The 27298-nt window shown below is 39.2% G+C and overlaps 1 protein-coding gene across 2 annotated transcripts in view; it reads right to left on the bottom strand.

Annotated features, from left to right (window-relative positions):
- LOC108711728 (venom factor-like) overlaps positions 1–26062 on the bottom strand; it is a 54398-nt gene extending 28336 nt beyond the window's left edge. Inside the window, exons 1-22 of one of the 2 annotated variants that reach the window (XM_041587311.1) lie at positions 25890–26062; positions 23650–23842; positions 21146–21305; positions 20338–20408; positions 18907–18998; positions 17469–17551; positions 16877–16964; positions 16085–16187; positions 15613–15733; positions 14310–14425; positions 13993–14139; positions 13283–13495; positions 11785–11988; positions 11112–11273; positions 10629–10758; positions 8678–8728; positions 5751–5862; positions 2944–3029; positions 2438–2577; positions 1910–2122; positions 835–901; positions 570–656 (exon numbers count right to left, since the gene is read on the bottom strand). In XM_041587311.1, coding sequence (XP_041443245.1) covers positions 570–656; positions 835–901; positions 1910–2122; positions 2438–2577; positions 2944–3029; positions 5751–5862; positions 8678–8728; positions 10629–10758; positions 11112–11273; positions 11785–11988; positions 13283–13495; positions 13993–14139; positions 14310–14425; positions 15613–15733; positions 16085–16187; positions 16877–16964; positions 17469–17551; positions 18907–18998; positions 20338–20408; positions 21146–21305; positions 23650–23842; positions 25890–25954 — 2704 coding nt within the window. In that variant the 5' untranslated portion in view covers positions 25955–26062. The remainder of the gene's footprint in view (positions 1–569; positions 657–834; positions 902–1909; positions 2123–2437; positions 2578–2943; positions 3030–5750; positions 5863–8677; positions 8729–10628; positions 10759–11111; positions 11274–11784; positions 11989–13282; positions 13496–13992; positions 14140–14309; positions 14426–15612; positions 15734–16084; positions 16188–16876; positions 16965–17468; positions 17552–18906; positions 18999–20337; positions 20409–21145; positions 21306–23649; positions 23843–25889) is intronic. The other variant, XM_041587310.1, reaches the window with a different exon arrangement.
- Between the last annotated feature and the right edge of the window lie 1236 nt (positions 26063–27298).

Here is a 27298-nt window from a genome sequence, read left to right as displayed (position 1 = left end):
ATGGGCTTTTTCTTTCTTTTATTACTTGTGCATCCACTGGCTTAGTTAATTTTTAGTTCGTTTTTTGTTATTTTTCATGAATGATATAGTTTTGATACTATCATGTCATTGTCTCCTTTGCAACATATTTTCTTCATCTGCATAACATTTGTTGTCATTTTGATTTCATTTGTTTAATATGAAAATCAAATAAAATATTTTAAACATGAAAAAAAAAAAAAAAAAAAAAAAAGGGTTCTCAGAAGGGGGTGTATCAATAGGTGCAACAGATTTAGGCCAAAAAAATCTTATTGTGCCAGAAGTAAGCCTAACTATTGACACACTTTCTGTTGGAACCTTGGGTGATGGTAGCTCCAGAATTCCCCAGCATCAATAGGCACACTTATACAGGATTCTGTGGAAGAGGCATGATGGAGGCACAAAAGCTTTGAATAGTGATTATATCTACAAATAACTAAATCCACTGAAATGTGTTATGAATTTCTATTGCAAAGTGGTTTTTAATCGCATTTTCTTTACTTTCTGTCCCCTTTATGTTAAGTTGTATGGATGATGAGGAATTTATTCACCTTGTACAATGATTCTGATATCAGTATCTGTGTAGGGAATGATGTTGTTCTGGTTCGGTACTTCAATCTTTATTTCCTGCAACCCATCTATAGAGAAAAGAAAGCGATTCAATGAGTATATATATCTATAAATATATATATATATATATATATATATATATAAATATATATATATATATATATATATATATATATATATCCGCAAAGTGAATTAATTTCTCATAAGTAACCCATTAAAAATATTATGAAATCAGATAATACTTGCCTTTTCCTTCAACCTCTGGGTTCAAAGTCATAGACGTCAAAGTTTGGGTCATGTGTCTTCCTTCAGGCTGGAGTAGGCAGGAAAGGTGTAAGTTAATGCTGGACTTCAGACATATTCATTGAATAAAAATACCGGTCACATAGCTACACAGTATGATCACAGAACTCCTCAGTGACTAATATCCTTATCATTTACATTAGGGGGTACATTATCCCTTATAATACATGAGTGATACTCAGAGTTCCCTGTATAACTCAGCCTGCAGCCTTGTGCCTTTATATGGTCACAGAACAACCCCTCAGTGACTTCTAATATCCTTATCATTTACAGTAGGGGGTACATTATCCCTTATAATACATGAGTGACACTCAGAGTTCCCTGTATAACTCAGCCTGCAGCCTTGTGTCTTTATATAGTCACAGAACAACCCCTCAGTGACTTCTAATATCCTTATCATTTACAGTAGGGGGTACATTATCCCTTATAATACATGAGTGATACTCAGAGTTCCCTGTATAACTCAGCCTGCAGCCTTGTGCCTTTATATGGTCACAGAACAACCCCTCAGTGACTTCTAATATCCTTATCATTTACAGTAGGGGGTACATTATCCCTTATAATACATGAGTGACACTCAGAGTTCCCTGTATAACTCAGCCTGCAGCCTTGTGTCTTTATATAGTCACAGAACAACCCCTCAGTGACTTCTAATATCCTTATCATTTACAGTAGGGGGTACATTATCCCTTATAATACATGAGTGATACTCAGAGTTCCCTGTATAACTCAGCCTGCAGCCTTGTGCCCTTATATAGAGTCATTTGTGAATTTAGACAAAGGTGAAGGGAAGCAGGGAGGTGCAGTGAGAGTTCCAGATGAGATCTGATATAATAATGTACAGCACCTTCGTTATGCCAGGGTGTGATGGCATCTGATCATTGTGCTGTGTTTAAGTATTCATTAGATTAAGCTATATGAAGTTATATAATATTCATATTGTTACTCCAGACCTATGTGTATAGAATTTAGGACATAGCCCACAAGTATTGGAATTTATTACCAAGCTTTTACTCACCAGAACAGTCAGCCTTTTACGGACACTGTCATGGTCAAACCTTCTGGAGACAGCTGCCCTCACCTCTATATTATGCCAGCCGAGAGTTAGTGGCACAATAACAAAAGGGACAGCCACAGAGGACATGCCATCAACCCAAACAACCTGCCGGAAATCCTTCTCATCCGTGGACAGACTGCAATATTCTGAATTGTGGACCAGCTTCACTTGCACCTGTGTAGCCAATGGAAGAATAGACAATATTCACCCCAAATTCACAGTAACGGGGCATCAGAACAGTACCAGGTGACACCGTTTGATGATCATCCTTTGTAGCAAGATTTTTATATAACTATGTTCTCAGTTCTCTCAATTTAATTTCTGTTTCCTACTTTATCAAATAAATGTTCATACTTTGAGCGGAAATCCCCGGAAATATTTGCTGCCCAATTTCCAGCCCAAAATCCACAGCACTTTGACTTTTTCAATGATTCCAATATTTTATAATCAGACAATTCTTATTATTATATATATTCCTTCTTTAACTACCTTCATTTTATCTTTGTTCTGGTTGTAGATAATGGCTCGTATCTCAACCTGTTCATTCCTTACAACAGAATGCGGCAGTTTCAAGTCAATATAAAAATCATTTGAGACCTTAATCTCATAGGGCGGAGCTACACACAGTCCTGTGTATGAAAGAGAATTAAAATGTAAATTAAAATTGACATTATTGGGGTTATGTAGACAAGTCAAAAACTAAACATGGAAGGAAGATATGATGATAGTCTGCAACAAACGGGAGGGGGGGTGGTCGGTTTGCGCCGACTAGGTTTCCTTCCCCTTTAAGGCAGTGACAGAAGGGACATTGTGATGCATGTGCTGTCTGTCTTTACCCATAGGCTCACAGTGACATGTAACCCCTCCTTCATCTTGTACAATTGGGAAGTGATGGATTCTAGGGCTTGAAGTCCCTCTGCTTTCCATAGTGGGTGGTGCTGAGTTTCAAAAGGCATTTTTATGCTTAGGCATTAAGAGAATAAAGGATAAGTTACCTTTAGTTTCAGATAAACTCACAGCCAAAACTTCCCAGGTGGTAATTGAATCTTTTAAAAACATATTTAGGACCTTGGTTGAGATGCTGTGGGGATAAAAGACCAGCCAGATATTTTATTGGGAGAGGAAATAAAACAACAGGGTAGAATGCATGATTTTACATGGATTTGGCTATAACAAAAGACAAATGTAAAAAAATATGGTTGTGCCAACCAGGGCCGCCATCAGGGGGGGACAGGGGGGACAAGTGTCCCGGGCCCGGGCATGAAGGGGGACCCGGCAGTGCTGCAGTTTTGAAAACAGCCGGGCCCCCCTTCAGAGCGCCGAAGCCGTGTAGCCATGCTGAACAGCCACACCAGCACCTTCTCACGTCACTCTAGCGGCGGCTCTTTAACAGCGAACAAACCCCATGAACAAGAGATTGAACCCGCCCGGCTCCCGTCCTCAGCCTCCAATTGGCTAGGGAGTGAGGGTCCATATTACGTGGCTACGAAATGCAGTGGGCGGGGAGAAAACAAACTTTCACTGAGCCGAGGAGATGCGTCTCAATATCTGTCGAATTGAGCTGAAATGACTTGTCTTCACCTAGCCATGGAAACGCTTATGTTTCGCACTGGTAATCACAATGGCTTTGTGCCAAAGGTACCTTTCATTAAAGTCGGGTCTGATACTCCTCTCTTCAGCAAACTGGGGTGTAATTGGTTATTCCTATAGGGCAGTATGAATAAAACTCCTTTATTTATTTATTTATAGCAGCGCATGAGGAGCATTTGCTTATTATTTCACCAGCCTTTCCATATCTCTATCATCCACCTTTCAGTTAACTTTTAGTATGTTATACAATAGCCAATTCTAACCAACATTTCAATTGGCCATCGTTTTTTTCTTTTTATAGTTTATGAATTACATGCCTCCTCTAGTGTGAATAATGTAGTTTTTATTGACGCACTACGTGTTTCGGACTTGCACCAGAGGAAGGACATAAGGGGTCCGAAACATGCAGTGCGTCAATAAAAACTACATTATTCAAATTTGAAGACTCTCCAGTTTCTTTCATACTTCATGTTACTGCTGTGGAGATCTCTACTCATCTGTTAAAGAGTCTGACTATTAAGTCATTTGGAGGATCGCTTGGGAATAAAAATCTGTGTACATGCCTCCTCTCCAGCTTTCAAATGGGGGAGGTCGCTGACCCCATCTAAAATCTACTGGCTCTGTAATGCTACAAATGTATTGTTATTGCTACTTTTCATTACTTATCTTTCTATTTAGATCCTCTCCTATTTATATTCCAGTCTCTTATTCAAATCAATGCATGGTTGTTAGGGGAATTTTGACCCTAGCAACCACATTGCTAAAAATTGCAAACTGGAGAGCTGCTGAATAAAAAGTTAAATAACTCAAAACCAATTGCAGATTGTTTCAGAATATCTGCAGAATATCAGATCAGGGGGTATGGCTTGGGCGCTAGTGTGGGTGGGGCCCAGGCGGCCCCAAAAATTTTGTTGTACGGGGCCCCGTGATTTCTAATGGTGGCCCTGGTGCCAACTATTGACAGAATAGGCGTTACTGGATAAGCATGGAAGGAGGGAAGCTTTGACCGGGTTAGGCAAGTTAGAGGAAACAAGTGGTTAAGATCTGGCAGGAGGAGAAAGGGAGTAGGAACAAGAGTCGGAACTTCTCAGTCTGCATTAAGCAGTGGTGGGAGCAGCATCCCGTCCTCCTGCCCTTGTTTCATGGTAAAGCCCAGAAGGTTTTGGCCAGTTGGTAAGTATGCTATGGCAGCTGAGCAGGTGGGGAATGCTTGCCAAAGTGGGGCAAGGGCTAGCATTCTATTATCTGTAGAGTGTGCTGGTACCTCTATGGGTAAGGGTTCAGAGAGGTAAGGTTTTGGTTTTTAGTTCCTACTTGCCCATCCAGGTGTCATGCATTTGGGTTGCCAGCATGGCGTTGGTACATTTTAAACAAGCATTCCCATCTGGTAATGTTACACTACAGTTATATCTTGTTAATATTGAGGTTGTTAATAAAGCGGTGACCTTTAAACTCCATCCTAGGTTCCAAGTGTCTTTATTTATAATCATTAGGTCACATATTGGGTTAAGTGAGGTGGACCAGTGGCCTTGACGCTGCCCAGGTTAATAAAGATGTCACTAGGCTTGAGTTTCTCCATGAAAGTGAAAGAAATTACTATCTTGGGTTCGCCATTTCGGTTATATACGTGTGATATGTTATACATTAGGGGGCAGCTTTATCAAAGGTCGAAGTGAAAATTTGATTTAAAAAATTAGAATTTCGAGCTAATTTTTGTGTACTTTCGACTAGGGAATAGTCCAAATTGATAAATTTTGAAATGTATCATGTACTGTCTCTTTAAAAATTAGACTGTGACAATTCGCCATCTAAAACCTGCTGTTTTAGCCTATGGGGTACCTCCTAGAATCTATTTGGAGTCGATTGGTGGACTTTGAAAAATCAAATTCTATCAAAGCGCTTCGAAAACGGACCTATTCGCTCAAGAACGGACCTAATTGGCCAAAAAAAACTTTTTAAAGAAATGTTGGTTGGTCTTTTTGAATTCGAATTTCGAAGTTTTTCAAATTCGAAATTTGACCCTTGATAAATCTGCCCCTGTGTGTGAGTGCTTTTTGTGATGATTATAGAACCAGGAGATACTTTACCCAAGAAGTCTCTCCTTACTCAGGTTCTGGTAGGGATAAGCTGAAGTGCGAACCAACTGACTAGCACAGGTAGAGGGTGAGGACAAGGAAGGGTTTCTAGGGACTAGAGAAGTATGAACACATACCCATTTTTGTCTGGCGTTTCTGACATTTGTTCCACTTTCCAAAACCAGCTCTCTGGAAATTCCGTTCTGGTCAAAAATTCATCTATATAATATAGATCATCATCCTCCTCATCTGGAAAAACAAACTGTAATCATTTGTTCTGTTTAAAGTGGACCCGTCACCCAAAAAAATTATTCAAAATCCTATTTTATCACATTAGTCAAGCAAAATGAACTTTAATTACACTATATAAATTATTTGAATCTTGTTTCCTTCAGAGTGGAAACTCACAATTATTACAAGCAGGCAGGAGCCATTTTGTGGACACTGTTATTAAGACAAGTCTTGTATCATCTCAGAATCTTGTTTGTGCACCAGAATGGGGGACCCAATGTCCATCCCCATGTCCTGGATACACAATTAAACGGTGAAGAGAACGGGGGAATGTGGGGAGAGCAGCGACGTCTAGGAAGTGCTGAATGGAAAGTGAAAGTAATTGTCTGCCCCGCCTCTATGCCTAGGCATAGAGGCGGGCAGACAATATTTGATTGACTGCTGAGATTTTTAAATAAGTTTACAACAGCTATGAACGCTTTAATAAAAAATAGAAATTGGATTTCATGTTTAATTTGAAAAGGATTTTTATTATAGAGATTTTTGTATCTGGGTGACGGGTCCACTTTAAAATTAATGATCTTTGATGATTATTGATGAATGTATGCTGAAAAGTATTGTTTCCCTAAAAACTATTTTATTGCACAAAAACACTGCGTATAATTACTTGTGTGTCAATTTCTTGCATTCTGCTGATTTTGTTCACTGTTCTGCTTTGTTGATTGCTTGTGTTTGCCTGTAATCCATTCAGTGCGCTGTGAATTTGACCATTTAGCTCACTATTTTAGTCGTTGTATTGCATTGTGCATTGGTTTTTTGACTCAAAAACTTTTGTGTGCACTATTATGCCCCATAATTTGATTAATCGTGTACAATAATTAGTAAACCAGCGCAAACTGAAATCAAATTGCCCACAATGTCCCTGGAATTGTTTTATCTACAAAAGTACACATGGGCGATAAGAGGCTGTAAACTACAAGTTTTGAGTTAATTTTCAGAAATTTTCCGAAACCCACCAACTTATACGATTTTTAAGTCTTTAACAGAAAGATATTTATCTACTGAATTCTTCAGAAAGCTAAAATCCAAATATGTATGGTTTTCTGGGGTAAACTTACTGTTAGGGGACTTTTGGGATTTGCAATTCAAAATATATTTATATCTGGTGTGAAAGAAGTAAAGAATTGTTTTTTTTTACCATTGTGGACTTTTGATCTATGCAAGTCATGGTTCTAAAATAAAATTCTATATGTTTGCTATTGGCACTCGTGGTAGTTATTAGGATTTTAAAAACTTGTAACAGAAGCAGAATTGCATAGCACTTTATTAATTAGAAAGCAAGATATATTTTTCAAAGATACATTAGGGAGCACATTTACTTAGCTCGAGTGAAGGATTAGAATAAAAAATACTTAGAATTTCGAAGTATTATTTTGGCTACTTCGACCATTGAATTGGCTGCTTCGACCTTCGACTACGACTTCGACTTCGAATCGAACGTTTCGAACTAAAAATCGTTCGACTATTCGAACATTCGATAGTCGAAGTACTGTCTCTTTAAAAAAACTTCGACCCCCTACTTCGCCACATAAAACCTACCGTGCATCAATGTTAGCCTATGGGGAAGGTCCCCCATAGGCTTTCCTAGCAATTTGGGATCGAAAGAAAATCGTATGATCGATGGATTAAAACCCTTCTAATCGTTCGATTCGAAGGATTTAATCTTTCGATTGAACGATTTTTCCTTTGATTGTTCGATCTAAGGAATTGCAGTAAATCCTTCGACTTCGATATTCGAAGTCGAAGGATTTAACTTCGAGGGTCGAATATCGAGGGTTAATTAACCCTCGATATTTGACCAATAGTAAATGTGCCCCTCGAAGTCTTCCCCAAAGGCAATATCACGAAAAAAAACAATGAGGGCGTTTTACTAAAACTCAATTTTTTTTAGTTTTTCAGCAGAGATGAACTTGATCCCTACTTTTTCCCAATTTTCAGCATATTTACAAAAATCCTGTATAAGAAAAAGCTGATTACTATAAACTACAGGACTGATCACACTAAAATCACATTCTACTGTAAATCTTCAATGAGTCTGTCAAATTTATTTTCCAAAACTTAAACTTAGATTGAAGTTTGAAAATAAGCACCATATTGTCATGTGGAGAATCTCCCCAGCTTTTAGCTGCTATTTTTTTAATTAATTAATTAAGTATTCAAGATCTCTTTCATATGAAAAAACGCTAAAATTCAAGATTGGAAATGGAAACTCAAATTAAAAAAAATTCAAAATCAACTCAAATTGTGTAAAAAAATAAAATTCAAATCGCCTGTACCAAGCTCACCAACATTTAGGGGCGTATTTATCATAGGTCGAAGGTCGAATTTAAAAAAACTTCGAACTTCGAATTCAAAAAGAGCAATCGAATGGAGGTCGAAGTTTTTTTGGGGTCGAAGTGGGCCGAATTCGGCCTACTTCGAATCGTACAATCGTACTTCGATTCGAAGTTTTTTTAACTTCGACCTTCGATCTCCCAAACTCCCCCAAGTTAGGCGAATGGTCTAAGTCGAAGTTTTAAAGAGACAGTACCTTCGAATTCCCTAGTCGAAGTACACAAAAATTAGCTCGTAATTCAAAGTTTTTCAATTTGAAACTTCACCTCGACCTTTGATAAATCTGCCCCTTAGTCAGGTCGAGACTTCAACACTTTTTTTTTCTTTTGATAATTCTTGAAATCTCGAATCGGACAAAAATGTAAGTTTTTTAACCTGAAAAATTCAAATCATATACAAAGCAAAAATTTGACCTTCCAGTACTTTCAGAACATCTTACCATATTCTACAGAGCGTCGTCTGCGTTGTGCATGAGTTCTGCACTTCCACTCTAAGGGAAAAAAGAAATCTATTAAGTTACATCTCTAGTGGCTACAAGAGACTGCTCACATACAGGCAAGACAGAGACTGACCAGACTGGTATGATGCTATAAAAAGTAAAGGGACAAATCAAATAAATATATATATTTTTAGTTTCCATATATTCAGTTGAAGCTGCCTTTTATATCTAGGAGTCGAATTCTAGGCATACCTAACTCTGTGGGGGTTAATTACTAAATAAAATCGGACTTTTAAAAATTCACGAATTTTTCGGAATTTATTAAACCCCGAGGATGGAAAAGTCAGAATCAGAAAATCCGGGTTCTCAGACCTGTCAAGGTTGCATATAAGTCAATGGGAGAAGTCCTAATGATCTTTTTGATGTGCGCTGGGTTTTGTGCAATACCCCGAAGTTTTTGGGCAAAACTCGGAGTTTTCAGATGAAAAAAACTAAAAAATCATGAAAATCAGATGAAAAATCCAGAAAAAACGTGAAAATCTGATTTTTTTTCTCGCAAAGCAAATCTTCAGGAAAATAAGCGTAAGAAACCCGAGCAGATTTGATCGGAGTTTGTAGCAGAAAATATTGAGATAAATTCGGACTTTAATAAATAACCCCCTGCGTTATTAACAAGCAATGCCACAAAATTACATCAGAATGCCATTCTAATGTCTGTCCGTGCAGCTAGCAGAAAAGGGAAAGTTGTGCTTCATTTTACACCATTAGGCACATCAAGGCTGTGAACACGAAATTCATGCTCACTCAACCCATTATCAAGATATAAAAGGGATTCTGTTATGATATTTATGGTGTGATTTTTATTTCTAAATTACACTGTTTACACTGCAAATAATTCACTCTACTATATAAAAATGTTATTCCTGAACCAACAATTGTATTTTTTTAGTTGTAATATTGGTGTGTAGGTGCATCTCAGGTCATTTTTGCCTCATCCTGTGCTTTCAGAAAGAGCCAGCACTTCACAGTGAAGCTGCTTTCAGATAAGCTATTCTTTCTCCTACTCAATATAACTGGATGAGTTGCAGTGGGACTTTGATTTTTACTATTGAGTACTATTCTCATATCTACCACTCTACAATATAAAATTGAATTCCTAACTCAAAAAGTGTGTTTGTTCCATCTCAGGTCATTTTGCCTGGTCATGTGCTTTCAGAAAGAGCCAGCACTTTAGGATGGAACTGCTTTCTGGCAGGCTGTTGTTTCTCCTACTCAATGTAACAGAATGTGTCTCAGTGGGACCTGGATGTTTACTGAGTGTTGTTCTTATATCTATCAGGGAGCTGCTATCTGGTTACCTTCCCATTGTTCAACTGATGGGCTACTGAGGGGGAAAGGGAGGGGGATGATATCACTCCAACTTGCAGTACAGCAGTAAAGAGTTACTAAAGTTAATAAGAGCACAAGTCACATGACTGGGGGCAGCTGGGAAACTGATAATATGCCTAGCCCCATATCAGATTTAAAATGAAATGCTCTTTGGAAAAACAGATTTCAGTGCAGAAGTCTTCTGGAGCAGCACTATTAACTGATGTGTTTTGAAAAAAACATGTTTTCGCATGACCGTGTCCCTTTAAACAATTATTCTTGTTGTACATAAGAGCCACTCATCAAACCAGTACACACTGTTACCTTTACAGAGAATAGTGGCAATGACCAAATCTACTGGCAGATCTTCATCATGAATATAAACCTTGCTTTTAATATGTTTTATTATATATATATATTTATGTATATATTAAAAAATACATTTTATATATATCTATATATATATATATATATATATATACTGTTCAACAAATAATAAAGCTGTTGTGTACCTTTAACATGGAATGTTTATTCTACAAATATATAGTTGTAGGGTAAACAGACAGAGGCATTTAATAGTCACCTGATCTTTGAGGGGTAGTAAATCTGTCACTTGTTTGTACAGTGAGCCCAGCATCAAAGAAAACCCCTGCACTGTCAGCGCCACCTCCAGGAGTGCAACCAATATCCCCCTTCTCCACTGTATCCCATACCTGCACCATGGGTTGAATGGAAAGGGAATCAATATCCAGATATGCTGCTTCAGATAAAAATAATGGATATAGTGGGTGTAACATACAGGCACAAACAGTAGGAAGGCGAAACTGGACAGATGGTAGAACCTAACTGCCAGGGAGTAGAAAAAAGTCCATTAAACATCCAAAAAGTCTGAATGCCATGCAAACTGTAACTAAGAGACAATGAATGGAACTAAGCACGGGTCAAGTAAACAATAGAGGGGTAAGGGCAGCACCAAAGAATTTTGGAGTCCTGAATTCCCGTCATTGGGGCACAATGGTGCACAACATAATTTACAGGGCTTTAGACATTATTCATGTTTTCTTACCTTACTCTGAGTGATCGCATGATTCTTGTTCCCCACAAAGACGCCTTTATCCACAGCCACCAACGCAACTTTGGCCTTGTGCTCAGCTCTGAGTTTCAGCTTCATCTGAAGACCAGGTCTTTGGACCTTATTATCTTTATACTTGTAGCCTGTCACCTCCAACTAAGTAAATGAAATTGGAACATTGTAGGTCAGGGAACCCCTTTTAAACCCGTGAGCAACATTCAGACGTAAAAGGAGTTCTTTGGGTGCCAAATAAGGGCTGTGATTAGCCATTTGGTAGCCCCTGTGTGGACTGTCAACCTACATGAGGCTCCGTTTGAAAGTACACATGGTTTTTATGCAACAAAAACTTGCCTCCAAATCAGTAATTCAAAAATAAGCACTTGGTCCGAGGCCACTGGGAGCAACATCCAAGGGGTTGGAGAGCAACATGTTACTCACGAGCTACTGGTTTGGGATCACTGGTGGTAAGTAAATATATTGCTGATGGGTAAAACTATTGCAAAGTTGTGCTGCTCAAAACTGACCAGAGAAGTGCCAGTAAAAAGAAGCTTATTATGTGACTCAATGTTTGGTTGCTGACAATTAGCTTTCAAGCATGACCAGCGAACATGAGTGGGTCTAACTGGGGCAGAAGCATATCTTGATTGACACTTGTTTTAAATCTTACCGTGCCCATGCAGGTATCTACCACATCCACCGAGACAGAGTCAGACACAATGTCACGCCCTCCAGGTGTCATCACCATGTAATATGCCACAACACGGAAAGATGGCATGTAGTCCCCAGTGACCGGCACAGTCATGACGACAGTAGCCTGACCAGGTTGCCGTGCCTGTCTGCCCACTTTTATAATTCTCCCCCTGCTCATGATCTGGAAGAAAAGTGATATAAATGAAGTTAAATAAAAACAATGGGATAGGGATCAAATGTTTTGCTTTATACAAAACTGGAAATACATAGGCTGGCTGTTACGAACGGAGTCCCAAACCCAGAGCAAACTCCAAGGTCCCGGTCACAGCTTACTCTTCTGCCTTTAGCAACCACCGGGAGGAGCCCTCCACTACTCGGTGCCGACAGGTCTTAAAGGGGAGCATTTGGCCGGTATGATCTACTGCGCATGCGCCAAAAGTACATTGTGACTTTTGGCGCATGCGCAGTAGATCCGTACCGGCGAAATGCTCCTACAGCGCATGCGCCAAAACACCGTTCAAAGCAGGAAGATGATCGCGTGGAAGAAGATGTCGTCTTTGAACTCCCTGGACTGGACCTGCGCAGAAGGGTAAGTAACAAGTTAGGGGCATTTGCCCAGCGGGACGGGTAGGCCAGGGGGGAGGAGGGAGGGGGGGCAACACACGGGAGGGGGGGAGGGTTTTTGCGCCAACTAGGTTTCCTTCCCCTTTAATATGAGTGAAGCAGGGAGAGAACTCTAGGCAGGCAAGGGAACCGAATGTGGTACTGAAGTGGAGAACTAGAAGCGTGGTCAAGGTACCAATCGGGCAGTGCAGTACAGAATCAATAGACAAAGCAGAGTTGACGCCACAGGCCGGGTCAAACAGCAAAATGCAGTACAAAATCAGAATTCGGAAGAATTGTCAATGGACAAGCAAAATCGGGGCAGGCAGCAGACTGAATAAAATCAGGGACAGGCAGAGTCAAAACAGAACAGGAATCACTTGAAAAACACACCAAGGAACTAAGTAAATAGACCCTTACGTTGGGCAATGATTTCAACACAGAGAGCCCTTTAAATATTTGAATTTCGTGCCAACCTATGACGCCACGTTCGGCACTTTCCGGATATAGGCAGAAATAGCCAAACGTGCAACCCGGAAGATATGTGCATTTACAACAACGGTGCCTAAGGAGACGGACTCGGCGTGCGTCCCCGCCGAGGGTGTGACCGGCATCCTCGTCGCACCGCCACTAGACCATAAAGGTGAGTTATTACACTGGCATTGGCTGGCAAATCTGCCATTCTTGAACAAAAAGGGCAACATATTGACTCATGTCCCATTGGATCACAATGGCAGCATCAGCCCCGATTATAAAGCAATTAAGGAGCACAGGGACTAATTTGGAACAAGCTGCTTTGGCCCACCTTGATGGTGAAAAGGCCAGGTGAATTGTTTCAGATATAAAGAGGTTGAAATTGGTTGTCTACTTACCAGATAGGTGAAATATTGTATTTGGTTCTGAAGAATTGGGTCACTGTTTCGGACATTGAAAATGATGAGGATATTTTCTCCGGGTTCTATGACAGACCCAAAAATGCTGATGTGAAGATAGTTCCCTGAGCCATAAGAAGGACGGTAAGGCTTAGCAATCATGGTTGCAGATGATTGGTACCGGGCTGGCAAATCTTCCTGGTTTGTTCTCACCTTTGACATGAATTTAAAAAAAAATGTTAAGTACATATTTATAGCATCTACTGCTAGGAAATGAAAAGAAATGAAAGACCTGTTTAATGTTATGTATGAAAATAATTACTGGTATTTTCAGATCAAAATATATGCCTGACATTGAGCCAGTGCCCTATTTTATAGGCATTCAGCTTATAAGTCCAAAATGCACCTTGTTTAGGCTTGACCCCAGTGAGCAAAATTTGTGATGCAATCGCTATGTCTTTTTCCCCATAATGCAGTTTTTTCCTCAGAATTTTAGCATCATTTTGGGCACACAAGGACATTGAATCTAACACAATTTGGCACAATTTGCCAAAATGAACACAACTGTGCGTGCACTTTGTCGCAAATCGAGTGCAGTTGTGCCAAATATTTTTGAAGTCTGTCTGAATAATTTCCAGTGATTGGCATATAAATGACTTTTGGCACAACTCGTGCTGCGGAGATTGACACAGGGCGCGCTTGATACTCACAGTTATGGGCAATTGCTCTATATGTGAGTCTGTGTTCAATAATATCTGTGTTGTTCCATCTGTTTGGGTTACCCAATCAAATCTTCCTGGCTCAGCCACCACAGGGATATTACGAGCAGGAGAACCATCTGGATAAGTTACAGACACCTGAAATAACAATATGTGCATCTATGAGCCATAAAGAAAAGATAAAGGAAAAAGGAGACCATAAAGAAAATGCACATTCAACCAACTTGTTGTAATTGTTGTTCAGACACTGGTCAGGAACTAGGAGACAATGATAAAAACCAGGGGAAAATTCCCAGATGAGTCATTACCTTAACATTAAATGGAAGTCCAGGCTGGAAATATTTGGAGGTTTTGGTAAGGAAAACTCTATACGGTGAGGTCACAATAGGGAAATCTTCTGAATGAGCCTCTTCTATATCACTGCCTAAAAGAGAGACATTTTAGTACAGTAGCATTTAGAAGTTACTTACTAGCACTATGGTCTTGAACATACTTGAATGTCAACCTATAAACCAAAGTAGACACTACAAGCAGACCAAGATGTATCTTTCCGAAAGTATCTCCTCATGGCAACTCTTCTTCTCTTTGAGCATTAATTGTTCCTAGAGATTCGGTTGGAGGTAAGCACATGAGTGCCTAGTAGAACAAGCAGGCCGTCAACCACATCATAGATTCTAAATTTTTTTGTGAATCTGGAATACAACAGAATTCAGAATAGAAAAGGTACAGGGGGCAGAAACAGAAGTTAAATGTTGTACAGTATACCACTAGTGATGGGCTGATTTCTCCTGTTTCGCTTCGGTGAAAAATTCGCGAATTTCCAGCGAAATTCGCAAACAAATTCTCAATTCTGACGCTGGAGTTAAAGTTAATGGGTGGCCGAATAGTGTTGACGCGCAGTGATTTTGATGCGAGCGACATGCGTACAACATTTTTTGACAGGAGGCAAATTTTCGCAGGAGTTTTGCGAATTTATTTGTCGGTAGCGGATTTGCGCCCTTTTTTTTTTTCCATTTCTTTTCATTTCTGCCAGGTGAATTTATTCGCCCATCACTATATACCACTGTATCTGTGCAAAACCCACAAATTTGTGGTTGCCAAAACCAGTGTTTTTTTAAAATTTCTCTACGTCTACCTATGAGGGTACTAATTGTGCCTGTTTAGCCTCTAGCATTCGATAGATTGCTAGTAAAAAAAATTAAGAATAGTGTTGTGCAATAGAGTCACATACATGTCATGTGGCTAGTAGACCTCTTCATGAGAAGAACCAGTTGAGTATAACTCTTTTCCCTATCTAATTACTTGACCACCCTCTTGGTGAGTAGTCTATGGAGAAGGAGGGGATGTTGACAGCTATGGCACCCTAAGTCACTTTTATATGCAAAAAGTTAATATTTTGTGTTGAGATATGAAGGAAGGAAGGTAAAAATGGGGTAGGTAAAATTGGAGGAAGAAAAGTCAAGGAATGAAAGTAGATAAACAAACAAAACGGGAATGAATTGAAACAGAAGCGAAAGGGGATATGGGGAAGAGATAAATAAGTAAGGAGAAAGGGGTTGTATAAGAAATAGATAATCATTAGTATCTGCATCCCTCAACCTGAGTTCTCACCGGTTTCTGAGAGAAAAGTGGCCCTCACATACAATCTGTATTGGACCATTTCTTCAGGTTTGGAAACATGCTTCACAAGTTGCTCCCTTTTCATTTCTGCATGACCCTCACCTTGACTGATCTGAGTGACAAAGGGAGAAACACAAAGTAAGTCAACACAGAGAGAGGACACATAGAGAAAAATGCACATCCAGTTAAAATAGCCATTAACGTTGTAGTTAACCTTGAATGTAACTTTTAGTATATTATAGTGAATGCCCTAGATAATATGTTGGCACTTTATAAATACTTATTATTAATATTATTATTATTATTATTATTATTATTATTATTATTATTATTATTATTATTAAAAGAAGAAGAATAACTTCATTTTAATATGAGTAGGACAGTTTACAGCAATAAATCAAATGACAATGACATGAAAGCTTATGGTATAACACCATTAAAAAGAATATATAGGTTGTCTTACCTTTACCCTTGTCTTAGACTCTGAAATTTCTTTCATTACATTGTCTTTCTTAATTCCAAAGAGCACAAATGCATATCCCTCAGCAGGCCTCCCATGTAGATGCCTGGGTAGAGAGAAAAGGGATTGATCCTACAGTGGCAGACTGGGGTATCCTGGGCCCACTGAAGAACACTAAGGCCACTATGTCTATCCCACTGCCTTCTCCACCAAACCCCAGTAACACCTACCCTCCCCCATTGGCATTGTACACCATGGCCTTCAATGATGACAGCTCAGCAGGTAGGATACGGGTCCAATTAGCCCTTAGGAAAGAGTAGTTTTATGACCACCACTGTTTTAAGTATGACATCTGGTTATTTTGACTAGGGCAGAGGTTTCTACTGCAGTCTGTGAATTTCTGTGGGAGTTGATGAAGGCCATTATATTTTGTACTCTGCTATGATTTGAAAAGTCATGAGATAGTAAAGTTTCTTATATATTAGCACATGAATTATGCAGTTGCGCAAGCTGTGAAGACATATAGTACTATGAATTTCAAACTCAAGTGCACCAGGGGGCAATCCTCTTCTTGCTTCTTCTGTCTTAGCATGTTTGTGCTTTCGTAGTAGAGTAAAAAAACGAACTCTACTGCACATGCATCAGCCCAGGATAGCGAAGAAAGAAGTGGAAGAAGTTACCTGGGGTATAAGGTAAGCGAATACAATCACTGGGAGGGGCTGCCTAACTTATGGCATCCCCCAGTGCTTGTGACTTTCCTAGGGTTTAACCATTACATCCTTCACACATACTTACCACACCTGAATTTTCACTCTGAAAGTTTCAGTATCAACATAAAAATAGTTCCTTTCTGGTTTTATAATGACTTCCACTGTAGGCAGCACTGCAAACAGAAAGAGTGTGTTAAAAGATGGTAAGCGATATCAACGTAGGGAAATCCTAGAAGAAAAAGGAAAGGTTAAAACTAAGTAAGCCTTATCAGAAAGTTCTATATAAATATACCAGTAAATCCTCAAAGTAATGCTGCTCTGAGTCCCCTTTCAAAAGAAACACCACATTTCTTTCCTTCTATTGTGTACTCATGGGCTTCTGTATCAGACTTCCTGTTTTCAGCTTAAACCTCCAGGGCTAGGGCTTGAGCATGCTCAGTTTGTTCCTCTTTCCCTCCCTCCTCCCCTCCTTGCTGTAATCTGAGACCAGAGCTATGAGTGAGCAGGGAGAGACTCAGGCAGGAAGTGATGTCACACCAAGCTAATACTGCAGCTGCTATCCTAAACTAACAGAGAGCTTCCTGAGCTTTTTACTCAGGTATGGTAAAACATTCTACAGAATAAATATAGTATTCTAGCTTGTACTATTGCAGCTAATCTAAAGACGATCATCTTACTGTATTCCTTCACATCAAATTTGGTGGTGTAATTTTGTTGAGGGGTGTCTTCATACTTTACTGAGATAGTCCATTCCCCAAGGCTACAATGACAGAGAAATGTTTGTATAATGCCCTGATCGTAAGGACAAACATTGTAAGAACTTTTGGGTTAAGGCCCTGTTTAGCTTTCGAAGGTATCGCCAGGGGCCCTTTATCACATAACCAAGTTACAGATGTATTAAAATGTGGCCTAACCTAGTGATGGGCGAATAAATTTGCCAGGCGCGAATTTTCGATTTTCGCCGCCGGCGGATACATTCACGAAACTACAGCGAAAATTTGCTGTGGAAGAAAAAAAAATTGGATGCGCATCGGAATAATCGCTCAACATTATTTGGACGTCCATTGACTTTAACGCCGGCGTCAAAAGTGACGCAAATTGAAGAGAGAATCAAAATTAATGTTTTGGCAATTTTCCGCTGTTTCGCAAATTGCGCGGGAAATTCGCAAATTTTTCGGTAAAGAGAAATGGGACAAATTCACCCATCGCTGGCCTAAACAAACTCTCTTCTCTAGTTTCAGGGATATCCAAAACTGTGAAAAACCATGAGATAACCTTTTCTCAATGAATTGAATCTGGCCCTATGTTTGCCCAGGAGCAGCAACCCTTAGCAACCAATCAGCGGGTAGCATTTACTGGACTCTTGTTTTTAAAACAAACATCTTATTGGTTACTATATGGGTTACTGCTCCTGGGCACGATTAGGGGCAGATTTATTAAGGTTTGAGTTTTAGTCAAAAATAATTTTTTCGGGTGAAAAAAAACTTTAGTTTTTTGAGATTTATTATACCCTGATGCTAGAAATAGCTTGAATCCTAAAATACACCATATAAAACCTGTGTAGGTCTTGTAGGAGTCAATAGCAGAGGTCCCTTGATCCATTTGAAGTAGTTAATAGCCTTTATGATGTTTGAGTTTTTTTGCAAAGGGGTTTTGCCCAAAAACTTGATCAATTTGAGTGATGTAAGTTTTTTCCCGACAAAATCACTCAAATTGATTTTAGTTTTCGTGTTGTTAATCCCGAACTCGCTGATTCAAGTTTTTTCCATTCAAGTTTTTTCCATTCAAGTTTTTTCCATTCAAGTTTTTTCCATTCAAGTTTTTTCCATTCAAGTTTTTTTCCATTCGAGTTTTTTCCATTCAAGTTTTATTTTAAATTCGAAACCATTCGAGTTGCAAATTCATTCGAGTTCATTTAAGGTATTAAAAAAATCTAAAATTTGACCTTTCAGAAATAACCCAGTGCCTTTTATTAGATATGTGGGAAAAAGAAAATCACATAGATTTTCTTTCAAAATTACCAGTGTATAACTTGGGGGGGTATCATAATGCATATATTGGGGAGTTGTTTATCGAGCTGTTAATAACGGGAGCATTTCTGTATGTTGTTTTCACCTTGCAAATTGCGGAAGTCGAAGTGACTTGACGATGAAATCAGATGTGGAACCTACGAAGCTCTCTCTCTTTACAATGACGCCATCTGGGTCCTGCAAATGAAAGAAACAACCATATTATAAGTGCTTTATGGCTACGATGGTGTAGAGGTGGTGTAAAATAATATCACATTTATTCTTAATTAATACAATACATAGCCCTCATGGAAATCATCCTTTACAAGAGCTAATTGTATTACAAAGGTGCGTAAATATATATTGTAACTGCAGACTAACGACTACGATGGCTCCTTTCTTTTACACCAACTTTGACCCATAATAACCCAGTGAAGTCAAATGGACAAGTGGTGTGAGCAAAAGTGTAAAAAGCTTTTGTTCGAGGTTATAGAATTTATCCAATGAGTCCCCAGAACCCAGAGGTCCTATAAAAGAGAATTAGGATGTGTAGTTCTCTTCTGGAGAATTTATGTAGAATTTGTGCTTTTTTGTTTACAGGTAAACACTTAAAGGGAAAGTAAAGTCTAAAATAGAATAATACTACAAATGCCTTGTTTTCTATACTAAACATAAACATGAACTTACTGCACCACAAGACTAATCAAACAAATGATTTATGCTTTCAAAGTTGGCCACAGGGGGTCACCATCTTGTAACTTTGTTATACATCTTTGCAAGACCAAGACTGTGCACATGCTCAGTGTGATCTGGGCTGCTTAGGGATCGTCATAAATGATCAAAACAGCACAAGTCAAATAATATCTGCCAGAAGCTGATACAGCAAGACTGATTAATAATCAGAATATACAGACTGCACTGGCTCCTGCGTTGTCATGTAATCTAATGTGGATTTTATAGTTTTTGTATTGTTTAATACAAACTTTCTCCAACTCTGCAGAACCAGTGGCTACAGCAAAATAATCCTCCAAATAGAATCCCAGTTTATCTGTTTAAATCTGGCCCCATGATCTTTGTCCCTGCAGCTGGAGTTGGAAACAGTAAATGGGATGTAAAGGCAAAAATAAAATCCAATACAAATCTCTACACAGTCGCCGGCTGCTCTACAGGGAAACAAACAAAGCTGCTTGAGTTCTGCATGGCTGGGAAGTAAGGAGGGGGCTCCCCCTGCTGTTCATAAGTATGATTGTTTCCCTGCAGAGCAGTTAGGGACCGTCTGACAAATCCTATCCACAGCAGTAAATGAAGGGAGAATTTCACTGCATACAGACAGGTTTATTATAAAAACGGTAGACATTTTTTAATTAAAGTATATTGGAGATCGGTTTCTTTTTCATTAAAGAAAGTAAAAATGGGATTTTATTTTTTTGCCTTTACGTATGCTTTAAATCTTGGCATGTATGATCTACTTTAGCAATGTCATATCCCCATCCTCCAACTGTTTCTTTCAGGTAGAAGATCGGAACATTATTCTTACCACAAAATCAATGATTAAAGGTTTTCTGATTGGCTGCATATTGTAGCTTGTGCTGTAAATCCGGTAGAGAACTGTGGAGAAATACATTGGGTTAGTAAGTTTGGGGTACAGGGGTTGGGCTCATAATGGAGGAAACTGAAGGACAGAAACATGACAGAAGGGAAGTGGTTGTGGATTCCAAGTTAAATATTATACCATTCACTTTTCTGAACTGTAATAATCCGCTTTAGTGTCTGACTAGTTGTTTTTAGAGTGTTTAGGGTTTAAGGAAAGGACAAGTTGTCATTCAGATAAAAACAATGCACCATGCACAAAATGTGCACATCCGACCACTGCTCGAAACTGTAATGATAAATAAATATAGTCTTTAATTATCAGATCATAGAATGCTAGGTTGTCTGAGCAGTATTTATCACATAGTCTCTCTGTAGATGGTAGGCAAACACTCTTGTTAAAGGAACAGTAACATCAAAAAAATATTTTAAAAAATTCGTTACTATACAGCGAAAAAAAAACACCAACACAAATTAAACTTTAAAATCACAGTCTTTATTAAGAAATAACTTACAGAAACTCCACTTCCTGTCCTCTTCAGAAAAGGCGACAGGGCAACCATCGATACAGGAAGTCGAGTTTCTGTAAATTGTTTCTTAATTAAGACTTTGTGATTTTAAAGTTTAATTTGTCTTGGTGTTTTTTTTTTCGTTGCATAGTAACAAATTTTTTTTGATGTTACTGTTCCTTTAAAGAAAATTTTAGAAAAAGTATGACAATCCTTGAAAGTTCTGGAACAGAAAAGGAAATTTACCTGTAGATCCTGGGGTGTAGATGTTCTTATCAGTCTGAATGAAGATATAGCCACTGCTTTGTGACAGCAACACAACTTTCTCTAGTGTGCATGAGGTGGAATTCACATTGACATATACAAACTGCTTCTTTCTTTTTGGTGGGAGTGAAGAAGAGTCAATCTGAAAAATATTTAAAAATAAGAAATATAGGTCCCATAACCCAGGTGACTTATATTGTCTTTATTATGCTATTGTAGCGCTATAGTAAACTGCTTATGTGAGGGCAGTTTTAGCTACTTTCCTTTGTGGGCTGATACCACAGATGAGCTCTCTTTCTCAGGGGTAAGCCCTCGAAACGCGGTGGAGGCAGGGTGTAGTGTAACTGCAACCAGGTGCGATAGCACAATGATGGGCGCCAGTAGTTATTTAACGGTTGAACATAGAACTGTATTTATTGAACAATAGCACATCGATCATTCAGCACATTGATCCACAATGGAGCATAGAACATACACAGCAGCATAAAGGAAGCATATACTCCCAGCACGAATAGGCTGAATCCCCACAGGCTAGGGAATATACAGCAGAGAGTAAGTTGGCAGCGTGTGAGGGGTATTGCCCAGTTTTCAGGATATCTTCCAGTGGCAGACTAGGGGAATTCCTATCATCCCTATCTCAACACTTAAATCCTTAGTCCGGGTCAGTAATACCCTGGGATCTTAATCCCTCTTATCTCCTCGGCGGAGCCTTGAGCTGCTCAACTAAATAACCTCTCTATCACTCCTAGAGTGATCTATAGTTGAGTATAGCTGTCTAATTACTAGGGCCAAGGCGCCTAGGGTCGACACTACCCATTCCCTTCCAGCCTGCTTGGTTGGGCTAAAGCAATGGACCCAGACCTCATGGTTCCTAAACCTTTTATACTCTGGCACAGTGCCATCTGGTGTACACTGTGAGAACTACAGGGGTTACATAAGCACAAGGTCCCCATTAGGACCCACTGAGGTGTCCATATTACTAGGGATGTGCCTGTCTGTAATGTGTAAGGGTGTCTAAGATTTTCACATCCCTACACTATCAAAACCTCAACTCCAGTTCCAATTAATGTAGGGGTGTTGTAATGCTCTCTACTTGGTCCATTGTTGGTCTTCCTGTACTCTCTGTCTTTGGGAGGTCTCATCTGCTCATTTGGCTTTTATTATCATCTGTATGCTCAAACTCAACATATCCACTTAAAGGAGAACTAAAGCTTGACCAAATAAGTAGACTAGAAATTTGTACATTATGTTTTGGGCTTATGTACCAGCCCAAGGCAACCACAGCCCTTTAGCAGTAAAGATCTGTGTCTCCAAAGATGCCCCAGTAGCTCCCCATCTTCTTTTCTGCTGATTCACTGCACATGCTCTGTGCTGCGGTCACTTACTGAGCTTAGGGACCCACTTACAATATACAGAACACATAGAATAGAAATGTCACAATATAAGGCTGATTAGTAATTAATACACATAATTACTACATGGCAGCACAGAAACCAGTGCAATTAGCATCAGAATTGAATAATCAGCAAACCTGTAGCATCAGCTTATATTACAGCCAGGGAAGCTCATTTTCCGCTGGATAATTTGTGACGAGCCCTAAGCTTAGCTTCTCAACAGCCAATCAGAGCCCACTGAGCATGTGAGTGTCACAGACACTTTCCAAGATGGTGACCCCCTGTGACAAGTTTGAAGTCCTGGATCATTGCTGCTATTGACAAGCTCAAACTTTAGCCTCGTGCAATAAGTTCACTATATTAAATATGACATTTTAGCCAGCCATATTCATTTTTAGGTTTTAGTTCTCCTTTAAGCCTGGACTTACTTTCCCATTTACTGTATAGATGGCATACTCATTAACCCAAACCCTGCCAACTCGGCACGCTGTCTGGGGGTAATCATTAAGTATACTCTCTCCTTCTCTGACCATATTAACTGTCACAACCTGTCACTTTTTATTATGCAATATTGCCGAAATCCATCCCTTACTTTCACCTGCTTTAGCTAGGACACTCATGCATGCTCCCATCCTGTCCCAACTAGACTACTGTAACCTTCTACTAACTGGCCTCCCTAACTCCCATCTCTCCTCACCACAGTCTGCATTAAATACTGCTGCCAGAATTCTCCTCCTCTCTTCCAAGAAGATACACACCCCCCATATTGGCTTCCCGTAAAACAAAGAATAACTTACAAACTCCTCCTCATACCATTCAAAGCTTTTAATTCCTCGGAACCTCCCTACATCAAATTTTGGTCAAATTCCCTTTTTTTGGGTAAAACCTCAAGGTTTAGCTAAACTAAACTGATAGCCTTGTGGACTTCTTAGGACTTTATTGCTTCGGACACTTGAATAGAAGTAAAGAAGTTGACATTGTCTCAGTCATGGGTAACTTTTAACCTTTAAGGGCAACTTTGCTAAAGCCCTGCACTGCCCTTTACTGTACTATAAATACTTATTGGAACACTAATTTGTTTTTTCATCATACCTTTACTGTGGCTGTACCAAGGAACTCATTGTTACTATTCAGAGAAACTTTGGCTGAGGCAAGATAGAGTTCCCTTCGAGGAAAGTCATGAATACTGATATCAACATCAAATGGAACGTTGTGTCCTTGAGCATCTACCACAATGGTCTCCTCGCCATTCACATGTAGTAAACTTGGTGTTATAAGTGCGCATCTGGAAGGAAGAGTTGCAGACACAACACACATAATAAGCCTTAATGATATAAAGAGTTTTGATGGACCAACCTAATTATTTGAATCAATGAACTGCATTTAATTTGAATGTTACAAAAAGCCTTCCAAATAAACAATGACTAGATGGCACTGAAATTCTATGGAAACCCTTTCTACATAAGTGGAAAGAAAAAAAATAGTAAACTGTGGACTGATTTTCGAGATGGCAATGCCTGGAAACCTCTAACATCTTATGGAAGTTGATACCCACTTAAGCCAAAGAGAGAATAATAAATATATATCCAACAGGGGCAAAATAACCAAATACCTTATGTTCAACATCCTCAAAGATGACTGGGATTTGGATTTTGGCAACAGTGGAAAAGCTGCATGTCATGAATCCAACATAACAGACTTTCCATAGACCCAAAAATAGGGTCACCTGGCCATTATATATTATAATTGATGCCAATATTATAAATAGGTAATAATGATAAAAATATAGAAAGGCTCGTATTTGTTTTCGTGAAAAGGAGGCAACCCTAATCAGAATATGGTGTTCAATGGGGCTTTAAAAAGTTTATTTTGCCCATGACTATGAAGATTTTCATTCATCCAGGTCATGGTATATCTAGTATAGGTAAATCTGAAAACAACTGGACTTGCTGAGTAATCAATGAAGACGTTTCACTACTCATCCGAGCAGCTTCTTCAGTTCAACTGCCTGGTGTGGGAAGTTCTCGGCATATAAACTCTTCAGATGTCACCTCTTTGAAGAGTTACAATGTGCCTTTGTGATTGGATTAGTGGAAGAGTTTATATGCCGAGAATTTCCCACACCAGTCAGTTTAACTGAAGAAGCTGCTCGGATGAGTAGTGAAACGTCTTCATTGATTACTCAGCAAGTCCAGTTGTTTTCAGATTTACCTATACTAGATATTTTGCCCATGCAATTAATTTTTTATAATTGAAAATGGTCAAAAAAAACATTTCCCTACCAATCTGAATGTCTAATAGATTTCTTAAGCAGTGTGTGCTTGTTTCATGATCATGAGGAGCAACTTCCATATACTGTTTTAAAACAATGAAAAAAAGAATAGAAAGACCATTGACTATTTTTGGAGTCAGAGGGAAAAAACGTATTTGGATCTGGAAAAGAAATGTGGTCTATAAGCTTCATGAGGCTTTGCCAAAGAGAAGTCCAGTCTAGACTAAAGCTCTGAAGTCCAAACTACTGGTCAAATAATCGTAACATAAATATTACAATGCTAATTATAATCTCTTTGCCCCCCAAATGTTTTTAGAATAATGAACGAAAAATAACCCTGTGGAATCATGGAGCTGCCACCGCACTGGACATAGCTAAGGCTGTATCTTTAGTCTTTGCTGATCTGAACCTGAAGCCTCCTCTTTAGTAATCAGCATATGCACAGTATAGTTTGTGTTTTGTGCATGCACTAGTCACTTGCCTCTGAGGAACCCCCCAAGCTTCACTACCAGATTTGACAGCAATATCCAGCAAAGGACACTTTTTTATTTTTAGCAGTTCTTTTTTAAATATATTTGGCCCCATGGTGCACCCTCCTAAAAATGCCAATCTAGACATGGAGCCATAGGTTCTAATATATAAATATGGTCATGGATGTGCCAGTAATTTGAGGGTTCCCAAAGGTTTGCATGAATAGGCACCACAGTTGTGCACCCAGTAGATCATACCTGGAGTGAAGCAATCCCCACTCTGAAAATTTAAGCTGTAAATTGCACCCCATTTAACTCGTGCACAATAGTGTCTGTTTTGGCAAAGCACGTGGCAGTAGCAGCAGTTGTTGCCACAATTAATTTGGAATTATATATAAGAAAAATGCATTTTGGGAAATGCATAAAAAAATGATACTTTATACATTGCTCTGTGTTCATTCCTACTCTTAACTTGGCACTTGCAAACACATATATACAGTACAAGAGAAGGGTAATGACCCAGACATCATGAAGCTCAAATCATCTAAACAGATAAACTGATTGAGATAATTTGGAGAGATGATACTTACTGCTGTTGGGCATACGCTCCGCCAATGAGAAAAAAGACTGACAAACAGAGAGTTGTGCACCCCATGATCTACACCAGGTAATGTGCAGACTCTTCTGGGTTGACAACTTTATAAGAAATAATTCCGGAAAGGTCAAAAGCTTCAGTCAACAGTCCTATCAGTAAATGGGCAGAGCTGACATGATCTGGCTTTATAATGATCCAGTGCACAAACCAGAGAAATATGCAACGTGTCATGAACTCTCAGACAAAGTTTCAATGTTTATAGAGAATTTATTGAGCAATATCAGATACCAAAAATGCAAACTGTGCTCCTGTGGTTTCAGGACTTTTGTGTTATATGTTAAGGGAAAATATGTCCTGCTTATCATCGTCATTATTTATTTATATAGCGCCGACAAGATACGCAGTGCTTTTATAAAGATTTTAAATTCAATTTTACCCCTTGTAACTTTCCAGTAACACATGGAATGAAGTAAGCCAAAACCATCTCTGTTATGAGCTTACTTTCAAATATATTTGTGCCACGGATGAGTAGAGATGTCGCGAACTGTTCGCCGGCGAACTTGTTCGCGCGAACATCGGGTGTTCGCGCTCGCCGGAAGTTCGCGAACGTCGCGCGACGTTCGCCATTTTGGGTTCGCCATTGTTGGCGCTTTTTTTTGCCCTCTCACCCCAGACCAGCAGGTACATGGCAGCCAATCAGGAAGCTCTCCCCTGGACCACTCCCCTTCCCTATAAAAACCGAAGCCCTGCAGCGTTTTTTCACTCTGCCTGTGTGTGCTGAAGAGATAGTGTAGGGAGAGAGCTGCTGCCTGTTAGTGATTTCAGGGACAGTTGAAAGTTTGCTGGCTAGTAATCGTTTTGATACTGCTCTGTTATTGGAGGGACAGAAGTCTGCAGGGGTTTGAGGGACATTTTAGCTTAGGTAGCTTTGCTGGCTAGTAATCTACCTTCTACTGCAGTGCTCTGTATGTAGCTGCAGTGGGCAGCTGTCCTGCTTCTGATCTCATCTGCTGACTGCTGCAATAACAGTAGTCCTTGTAAGGACTGCTTTTATTTATTTTTTTGTTGTTTTACTACTACTACTACTACTACTATAAGAGCCCAGTGCTATTAGTCTAGCAGTGTTGGGGAGTGGGACTGGTGTGCTAATCTGCTGCTCCTAGTAGTTCAGCAGCACCAACTTTAATTTTTTTTTTTAATATTCATTTTTTTTTATTTTACTTTTTTTTATTTTACTACCGCTGTAGTAGTGTATAAGTTGACCTTTTAGGCATTATTTGCCCTGTAGGCATTATTTGCACAGTGTTTTCTTCAACCCGCCATCTAGCTGTGTGACCTTGTTCACATTCTGTCTAAATATCCATAATATTACCGTCTCCAGAAAAAACACCGGAGTGACTTTTT

This window comes from Xenopus laevis, chromosome 3L (assembly GCF_017654675.1).
Source record: "Xenopus laevis strain J_2021 chromosome 3L, Xenopus_laevis_v10.1, whole genome shotgun sequence".
Lineage (NCBI taxonomy): Eukaryota > Metazoa > Chordata > Amphibia > Anura > Pipidae > Xenopus > Xenopus laevis.
The sequence above is the reverse complement of the archived record's forward strand: the minus strand, read 5'-3'. Positions and strand labels throughout refer to the sequence as shown.